The sequence below is a fragment of the Ursus maritimus genome, unplaced genomic scaffold (genome assembly GCF_017311325.1).
Source record: "Ursus maritimus isolate PB19 unplaced genomic scaffold, ASM1731132v1 scaffold_2, whole genome shotgun sequence".
Classification (NCBI taxonomy): domain Eukaryota; kingdom Metazoa; phylum Chordata; class Mammalia; order Carnivora; family Ursidae; genus Ursus; species Ursus maritimus.
The window spans coordinates 86,332,016-86,341,592 of NW_024424452.1; the positions used below are offsets into that span (position 1 = coordinate 86,332,016).

Sequence of the window (9,577 nt, forward strand, 5' to 3'; positions counted from 1 at the left end):
AATGCCCGAGACCGGGCGTCCTGCTCCCGGCTCTGGAACACGCACGGTCAGCAGATGGGAGGAACAGCTGCCCGGGGCCGTGACCGTGACCGCGGGCAGCGCCAGGCCGTCGGCGCTCGTTAGCAGCGCACCAGGCACACCCGCCGAGGGCCAAGCGGGACTGGGCGCGGATGCCACCCTGGCGGCCGGTGTCGGATCTTCCCCGGATTTTAGGAGGAAAAGGCCTATGCCCCTTACGATCAGATTTAAATTCCTTTCCTTGCCGCTCCCTCCCTGCCGCATGAAAGGGACAGTCTAGGAGCCCTCCCCGCAGGTCCATCCCCCCTCCTTCCCCAGCTACCCATTCGTTGGTGGTCTCCTTGAGCCTCCAGACAAAGCACCTTTTGCAGGGTTAAGTCTCGTCTCGGCTGGGCACGCGCTGGCTGCTTCCTCCGAGAGGCCCACCTCTGGACCTTGTCGCGAGAGCAGCACATAGCCGCCCTCCGTCCCTTTCTTTCCCCCCCGCTGCTCCGTGTGTTTGTGCGTGGCAGGTGGACACGCGGAGGGCCACAGCCTCATTCCCGGCCGCCACTGACAAATGGCTGCCCTTGAATAAGGAGCCGGCTTGGGGTGGGGTCTCGGGGAGGCTGGGGGGTGGGGGGCCCGCGGCGAGCCTCCCACTCACACTGCTCTGTCGCTCCCCAGGGCCTTGTGTCCAGCCGGCACCGCCTCATCATGTGTCAGCTGGCCGTCCAGAACTCCGATTGGATCAGGTAGGGCTGGCCGGGCCATTGCCGCAGGTGGGGGCCTGGGACTCACCGGGGCTGAGTGGAGGAAGAGGAGGAGTCCCCTCGGCCACCTGGATCCATCCACAGGGGTGGGGAGGCCGGAAGGGATGTTAGTCCCCTGCAGGCAATAATTGTGCAGACCTTCGGAGGTGGCCCAGCTGACAGCTTTATTTTGTAAACCGGGCCATGGGGCCCAGCAGACTAAAGAGGGAAGCTTCAGTGTTTCTTCTGCTCTGCGGCTTTTGGATCCGGGAGTATTCCTGGAGCATCGCTGGATTTGGGGTGAGGCATGGCCAGGAAATCCGAAATGCCTCTCCACTTTCCTCCCCAGTTACTTCCTGTGAACTCGCACTTCCTTTTAAAGAATGTTCCCTGGCCTTCCTTATTTCCCATTCCCGAACTCAGGCTGCCTGGGGCTCCACGCTGACAGGGGACAGAGGGGCTGCCCTGGGGCGCTCACTGCCTTGCCCTCAGCCTCCGGCACCGTCCTCACTAAGATGGCAGACACTGTTATGCACAGAGCTTGCAGTGTAATTAAGGCGAGCTTCCACTAATTATGCTAATTATGCTCCCCAAAGTTCCTACAGTTATAATTTGCATGAGAAAATGGCATTTTAAAAAAATAATGGCACACCGTTTATACTGTAATTTCCCCGCACGGAAAAATAAGCAGCACCTAGAGGTTTCCATGAGAGGAGGGAAGTGAAGGGCAGCTGACCTCACACTGAGGAAGAGAGATGGGGCGGGCGGGAAGGAGCGCAGTGAAGGGAGGCGACAATGATAATTAAATGGTGATCCTTGCCCGTGAGCAGTGTCTTGCGCGAGCAACACTTGCCCTTTGTAGCCTTTCTCATCTCCCTAAGATACAGGTAGACACAGCTGCCTTTTCCCTGGTGAGCAACAGGCCCAGAGAAGTCAAGGGGTTTGAGCGTGAACAGCACATCCATGGTCATATAGGGATAGAAACAAGGCCTTGCAACACCGTGGCTCAGGACCTCCTGGGGAAAACGGGGTCCAGTGCGGAAGACACGGGGCAGGGGGTTGTTCCCTCTCGGATGTGACTGGAAGATTCGGAAAGAATGGCTTCATTCATTCAATGAGTAGTTACCCGGCGCCTCCTGCCTGCTCTGCAGGGCCTAGGCACTTGGGCAAGGTCAGAATTCCCAGAGTGGAGGTCACTAGGGAACCTAGGTAGCTCTAGAGATGGGGGCTGGGCTCCTGGACCTGGGGGAGCCTGCCTAGCCCAGTCTGTGTGTTCCAGGCAGGTGCATGGTGGTCAGGGACACAGGGAGCCTACTCACAGGCTGACTCTCAAGGGTTTTCAGTCAGTGAGAGCTTACCTCTGGGAAGCTTAGGTGTGTGCATGGTGGGAGGTGGGCAGGGAATGCTCAACTGCTAAGAAAACGTCTGAGAAATCTCCCAATTTAGCAGCTCATTAAGCTGGCAATTAAGCCTGAGCGCTGCATCGGTCTGGGCTAGCCACCCCCCCCCTTGTTTCAAGTCCTTGTGGACAGGAGGGGTTGACCAGCATGCGCGGCCGTGCCCGTCTGTCTGACTGGCAGCCCCCCCCATGCCCACAAGGCCCCCCACTGCACAGGGAGGCAGACAGGGGTAGATCCCCCAATCCAGATACCTGCAGCCACTGCGCAATGAGGGCCTGGCTTTTAACCCTTCTCCCAATCCTAGAGGGCCCAGAGGAGAATTTCCATCTTGTGGGGAAGCACAAGAGCAAGACTCTGTACTAAGCACTTTGTTTCTAAAACTCATCGTGCCCTAAGAACCCCACAAGAGAGTTACGTAGTCATTTTACAGCTCGGGAAAGTAAGCACCGAAAGACAACATCACTTTCCCAAAGCCCCATACTCCCCTCATTTTACAGAGGGGGAAACTGAGGTGTAAGAAGGTGTTTCAGGCCCACGTTTGATCTGATTTGGGATCTAAGGACAAGGCGTGAGCCGCTCTGCTAAGCTCCCTGAGCTGCAGTCTCTGGAAGGAACCACCAAGGAAAGAGTGTGAGAATGGAAACCAAGGGAAGCCTCTTTCTGGTTATGTTAGGGTGGACCCATGGGAGTGCTATCAGGACACCTGGCAGACCACGTGCAGCGTGCTGGAGCACCATCGGGACCTCATGAAGGTGAGCGGGGCCACGGCGGAGGGGCGGGAGGCCCCCAAAACCAGGCGGGCCCGGTACGGGTGCTGCTGGCCTACTGACCTGGTTCAGTTTCCTGCCTTTCAGCCAGCTGTGTGCGAGACCAGGCCCCAAGCAGCAGGAAGGAGGGCAGCCAATTAGGAACCCGCCCCCTGCCTGGCTCCCCCTGCTCCATATGACTCAGGTGGTCTTCATCTTCTGACAGCAAATCCAGGGTGGGATTAAGGAAAGACTTCCAAAAGTGAGGAGGGAAGGAGACCTGGCCAAGGAAGGCAGGAGCACCAAGGAGCGCTGGGGGGGAGGTACAAGCAGCCGGGTCTCCTGCCCCATCTATTTGGGACCTGCTGGTCGTCTTACTCCATCCAGCACAGGGAGCTTTGGCCGAGGGACCTCACCCCTGCCAGTCACTGTCCCTTTGTTCACTCTCATGAGTTTCAAGGCAGACAGTGTTCTGGTCCTTGTTTTATGAGTGGATAAAAGGAAGCCCAGAGAGGGGAGCCAACCTATCTGAGGACACCCAGCCATTGCTTAGTGAACACAGATGGGAGCCCGTGGCTTGTGCCCAGGTGGTCGCGACTGAAGAGCTACTTGCCGGGTTATAACCAGTGCCACACCAGCCAGCAGCACTGCCAGAGTGTGCGGAAAGCACCCTTCCCAGAACGACACCAACCCATCGATTTCCATGGTGGCGGCATGAAGAGCAGTGCCATCCACATCAAGAAACCTGACAGCCCAAGACAAGAGGCAGTGGGTCCTGCTCGCCGCCACTGAACCTGTCACGGTGCCCTCGTCAGCCACAATCGGCAGTCTGGATGGCGTTGTTCTGACATGGGGAGCGCCTCCGCCCATCTGTGTTTTCCGCTGGTGGGTGTCAGAATCCGCTCCTTGGGGGGCTGTCAGCATCACACTCCACCAACTGCAGCTGTGCTTGATTTTAATAGAGTTGGAGTTCAGGGCTCCTGACCAACCAGGGAGTCAAGAGGAAGAGGAAGAGGAAGAGGAAGAGGAAGAGGAAGAGGAAGAAGGAGGGCTCTAGCTGGCTGTTGCTTCATCTGCTAGGTTTGTCCCCCTTGGAACTGAAGACAACGTGCCTCCCTTCCTTCCATTTTCAGAATCCTTCACACACATCCTGAGTCTTTCCTGGTCCCCTTGAAAGGACCCTGCCATAGGGTGGCTCTCACTTGCTCCCTGTGCTGGTCTCAACAACAGCAGTAATAAAGGCATCCCATCCCAGCTTACTGTATCCGTCAGGATAGGTTAAGATCTGCGTGGTAACAAACATCCCTAAAACCTTAGTGACTTCACGTCAGTTTATTTCTCACACTGCATGTCAGCTAGGGTCAGCCGGGGGCCTGTGCGCCTTCTGATCTCACAGGGGCCTCAGGGTCCGTGATGGAAAGGAGGAATCCAGGACCCTGCAGACGTGCCTAAGCCCTGCCCAGACCAGCCATGAAGCCTGGCCGCTGTTCTGCTTCTAAATGCCTGGGCCTCCCCAGTGCTCCCTCTGTTACTCATGTCCAGAGGCAGGAGTCTGGGCCAGAGCAGCTCAGCCAGGAGCCCTAGCCGTTTCAGTGATGGGCACAGGCCAAAGAATGTGAGTCCCAAGGGCCCCTGCCTGGAGTGGGAGCAGGGAACACCCCGCCGCTTCTGTTCTACCATCAGGCTGGTGTTCCTGGCATGGAGGACAGACCTGTTGGAGAGACAGACACAGGGCTTGCTTCTAGGTGACCCAAGGCCGTGCTTGGAAAGGCCTCTGAGACCGTGAGAGCCCGTGGAGGGCTGACGAGGGCAGAGTGGGGCATGCGGCCAGCTCTTTTCTTCTCTACCTGGAACAAGTCCCATGGGACCCGTGATGCAGGCTGCAGGAGGAAGCAATTCCTCAGCTACTCACCAGTTACTAAATGAGAATGTGGCGTTTTCTTTTCTGGAGGTGAAATAATAATAAAAAAATAATAAAAAAGGCTGCCCCTTCCACTCCACCAGCCACCGCTGCGCGGAGAATCCCACAAAGCAGGCCGAGAAGGGCCTGTGGAAGCGGCCTCGGCTGGCTCCCAGACGTGGCTGGCTGCTTCTGTGACCTCGTCGCGTCAAGAACATCACAGAAGGGACAGGTCACCCCACAGAACAAACGCCTACCCTTCCAGGGCTCAAAAGGATTCAGGGCTGCTCTCTGCATGTGGGGAAGAGGGGCCTTCCAAGGGTCACAGCAACCCTGCAGCTCTGGGTTCTCTGGCAGCGGGACTCAGGGATCCAGAAAAAGTGGTGTGTGGGGATGGGATACTGGCTTTCAGGGAAGGGACCTTGAAGAAGCCACGGCCCTGGGAAAGCTAACCGGATTGAAAAATCCATCCTTTGTTTCTCTGTTGCGCAGTCGCAGGCTCTCCCACCCGCAGCAGGGAAGGGGGTGGCTTCTGGGTCAGCTGGGAAGAACGCAGCCTTATCAGCTCTGTGCTTTCTGCGGCCCCAGAGGGAAGCAGCAGGCCAGATAGCACAGCACAATGGATCATACACATAGAATTCCCGTTTGGCTCTGGCATGTGTATCCACACCGGCCAGCAGGCGCAAGAGTGCCAGCACCCCGCCCGCTCTTCCTGCCACACACACGCATCCTGCTTGACCCGGCACCGCTCTCGGCCTTGGCCCTGACGCTGGCATCTCTGGCCTGGAGAGGCGGCAGGTGGCGATGGAGCCTGGGGGTCGTATGACCTTTCCCAAGCGTACACAGCCGTTCTGCAGACATGACCTCATGTGAGCCCCGTGAAGCAGGCAGGGAGGGCAGGTACGCACGTCACACAGAAGGTTACAACGTCGGCAGCCAGGGGCCACATGCTCTACAGGCAGACGCTTTGCCAAAGGCTCGCGGGTGTAATCCGACCACAACCCAGAAAGGCAGCCACGTGGCCTTGTCCGTGGTAAACTCCTGAGCTGAGGTTCCAATGAAGGTAATTATCCAAGGTCATGCAGCCGGAAGGCAGCAGAGCTCACGCTTGAGCCAGGGTCAGTGCAACACTGCATCCCATGCTTTTCCAGCTCTGAGCGAGCAGCCGTCCTGCCTCCTGCTGGCCGCGTGGAGCCACGTGGCACAGCTGGTCTAGAACCCGCCTCTGCCACCGCCTCAGCTCCAAGGGGCCTCCCTGTGATAGATGAACAGATGACCGTTTGAAGACAATGAGGAATGCTTTTCATAAGTCCCTTGGCTAATGACACTGACCTTGCACCTCTCCCTTTCCCCAGCGGGTGACTGGCTGTATCCTCTCCAATGTCAACACACCCTCCATGACGCCTGTGATCGGACAGCCCCAAAATGAGACCCCTCAGCCCATTTACCAGAACAGCAACGTGTCCAACAAGCCCACTGCAGGTAGGGACACTGGTGTGGAGCCGTGGCACACACACTTCAGAACCAACTGGAGGGCTTGCTAAAATCCAGATTGCAGGCCCTTCCCCAGAATCTGATTTAGTAGGTCTGGGAGGGGGAGGAAAATTTGCATTTTTAACAAGGTGACACCGATGCTCTGGCCCTTAAAATAAAGCTTCAGAGAGAAGCAGTCACAATGAGAGAGAGACAGAGACAGGGTTGATGGTGTGCATTTTTTCTTATATTTATAGTTATAAATTTCTATAAATTATATTTATAATTGCCTTCCTGGCATTAAAGATATAAAAGGCAGCATTTTTCTCTGCCTCTTCCAAGGGAGCTGAGGGTCTTGCCCAAAGTCACACAGCAAGGACATAGCAGGACTAGCATCTGCATTCGGAAGCCCAGACTCTTGGCCACCTCTTCAGTGGCAGAGAGCAAGGACTCTGACATTTGCCCAACGCCGAGCCCTGTATGCCTGTGCAGTGCTCAGTGCTTTACACAGATTCTCATTTTATGCCGTAATTCTGTGATATAGATATTATGTTCCCATTTACAAGGACAAAACTAAAAATCAGAGAGGGTGAGTGATTAGCCTAAGGTCACACAGCTCAAAAGTAAGAGTCAGAATTCATATTCAGGACTATTTGATTCCAAGGTCCATGCTTTTTCCAAAATTTTTACCAACCAATTGCAAGAGACAGATCCTGGTATTACTTTTCAAGCCTAGAGACTATAAGCTATTAGGTGATTAGCTTGGTCTATACAGGGTAGTTCATGAAGAGCCAGAATTTCATTGTTCTCATACAGCTACATGTGGGGGCTCAGAAAAATTTCCTGGATTAGAGCCCAGAGAGGTCATCAAAAATCAGATCCCTCTCGGCCAAAGTAGGATGTCTGATTATTATAAAGTCCATCTTCGTGGGAAGGAATGAAGGCTAAGGCTCATATTAAAAAATGAAAAAAAAGCAAATAGCCCATATGTCTTTTAAATGCGGAAACTGAGCCAACTAATGGTATGCAAACATACCTGCATAATGCATATTTTTTACAATGGAGGAAAATAAATAATATACCAGTGTTAGTGGTGGTTGTCTCCAGGGATGGGATTAGGGGTGCTTTTTATTTTCCTCTTTATATATTTTCCTCTTCTATACTTTCCACTTTTTGACAGTATAATAAATACGAGCAGAAAATAGATTCCAGTCTATGGCTCAGAATGCTTGTGCCTTGGACTGTGAACGAGAAGGAATGTTTGCTGTCATATTTCTGTTCTTTCTCTCTACCCTCCTGCCTCCCACTACCCAACCCCTGCCCCCTCCAGGGCAACCCTGTTGTTTAAGTGGCCCAAATGCTGGGCTGTAAGTTGTGAGTGGTTCTCTCCCTCTGTCCCTGTCTGTCTTGCTCTCTCCCATAGCCAAGATCTTGGGGAAGGTGGGAGAAAGTCTAAGCCGGATCTGCTGTGTCCGCCCGCCTGTGGAGCGCTTCACCTTTGTGGGTAAGGGAGCATTCATTCAGTCAACACCTCCCAGCGCCTGCTGTGGGATGACTGTTAATAGAGCAGTGATGGAGAGAAAACACAAGTAAACAGGGATGTCCCCAGGCTTGCAGGACCAAGCAGTTACAGGAGCCCGGGAGCCCGGAGCGTGTGGCCTGGGGCTGCCAGACCTCAGCAGTGATGTGCTCATTCCCCTACCCCCACCGCCCCACCCCCACACACAGAATGAAGCCACCTACCTAAGAGGTTTCGGGGGCCCAGAAACCATCCCTCGGGTCCTCCCTGCTCTGGCAGTGTCTGTACCCCTGCTGATAGGCTACCAACACCCATACTCCTTCCTTAATTCCCTGTTTCTAGCTGTTCCCTCAAGGACTCCGTGCGGATGGGGCTATTTCAGGGTCCCCCAATTCAACCCTGAGGAAGAGTTGAAGGTCTAGACCTCATTTCTTTGATGCTTTGGGGCTGACTTCTGCCGTTTCTGAGATTTCTGAAAAATCTGACCATTTTCCAAAAGGAACTAAGAGGGGCGGCAGAAGGAGAGGAGACAGGGGACCAAGATGGCAGCTGTGTGGTTTTGTGCACACCAGGAACCCCCGCACCGGCACTGCACACTTGAGAGCACGTGTCAAAGCCTCTGTCTCTGTCATCTGTCACGGGCTCTTGCTGTGTCTGCCAACCCAGAGTGCGTGGTTGTGCTTGTTCTCTGAACCAGGCAGCCCCTAATGGGAGAGGGCCACCCCTTCACTCTCAAGAGCTGTCTGCCTAGGCTTAGAGGACGCTGCTTTTGTGGACTACCTCCCGAAAATACAGAAAGAAACAGAAGGTGCTCAGCACGAGCGTGCCTGCGTTCGTCAGCGGCTTCCCAGCAAAGCTGTCTGATTCTTAAAGGCCCAGAATTGTGAATTCGGGCCCTGGAGCATGAGGAGGCAGACGCTTCCTGCTCTCCATTCGCTGGACTCAGATGCTCTCTGCGCAGGGAGGCAATGACCCCCTACTCCCACACATTCCCCCCGTCCCACACTCCTGAGGAGGCCCCTGGGCCCACCGCGTGTTGGGGAGCAGTCGGTCAGTCCCCTCATGCTTCTCCGTTCCCTCTTTCCTCCCTAGATGAGAATGCCAATCTGGGCACTGTGATGCGGTACGAGGAGATAGGTAAGTGGCCGGAAAAGCCGGGACGCTTGGCGCTTCCTGCCTGTACTGGGGGCACAGTGGGGCAGGGGAGAGGCTTGGAGATCCTGGGTTGTGTTTGCAACAGGGTCTCCTCTCAGAACAATGGCTCCAAACTAGAGCAGATTCTCGGTTATTCCTGTCTGGCCAGTTCCCGGGAGGTGGGACTGGCTGGCTTGGCAATTTTCCCTTCAGAGCCCTCCTCTCCCTCCTCCAAAACCCGTGGAAGTTAAGCTTCCGTGGCAGCCAGAGAGACCTTTCTTTTGCCCATGACACTGCTTGAGGCGTAGGGGCTCCCCGTCTTCCTTATCTTCTTCCTTATTTCTGGGCTTGGAGGGCAAGGAGGAGAGAGGGGCTGAGAGCCGGCTCCACGACCTCCCTGAAGCCGTGGGTGGAGGCTAAGGCACCCGCTGTCCATGTGAGGGTGCGTAGGCCCAAGGCCAGAGCAGGTGGACGCTGGCCACACCGCGCTGTCGGATGGGAAGGAGCTGACCCACCCGTGGAAGTGAGCTGACTCCTGCGGAACCATGGGGAACAAACCAGAAAACGGAGTCCTTCCCGAGGTTCCAGAGTGGGGGAGAGACACACGTGTGTGAAGCTGGGGAAAGAGCGAACAAATACCAGGATGGAGCTGGACT

At 55.3% G+C, this 9,577-nt stretch overlaps 1 protein-coding gene across 1 annotated transcript in view; it reads left to right on the top strand.

Annotated features, from left to right (window-relative positions):
- Positions 1 to 9,577, top strand: part of NMNAT2 (nicotinamide nucleotide adenylyltransferase 2) — a 143,547-nt gene that overhangs the window by 114,062 nt on the left and 19,908 nt on the right. Inside the window, exons 3-7 of the mRNA XM_008701113.2 lie at positions 685 to 752; positions 2,823 to 2,901; positions 6,151 to 6,277; positions 7,692 to 7,772; positions 8,880 to 8,924. Of these exons, the coding sequence (XP_008699335.1) occupies positions 685 to 752; positions 2,823 to 2,901; positions 6,151 to 6,277; positions 7,692 to 7,772; positions 8,880 to 8,924 (400 nt within the window). The remainder of the gene's footprint in view (positions 1 to 684; positions 753 to 2,822; positions 2,902 to 6,150; positions 6,278 to 7,691; positions 7,773 to 8,879; positions 8,925 to 9,577) is intronic.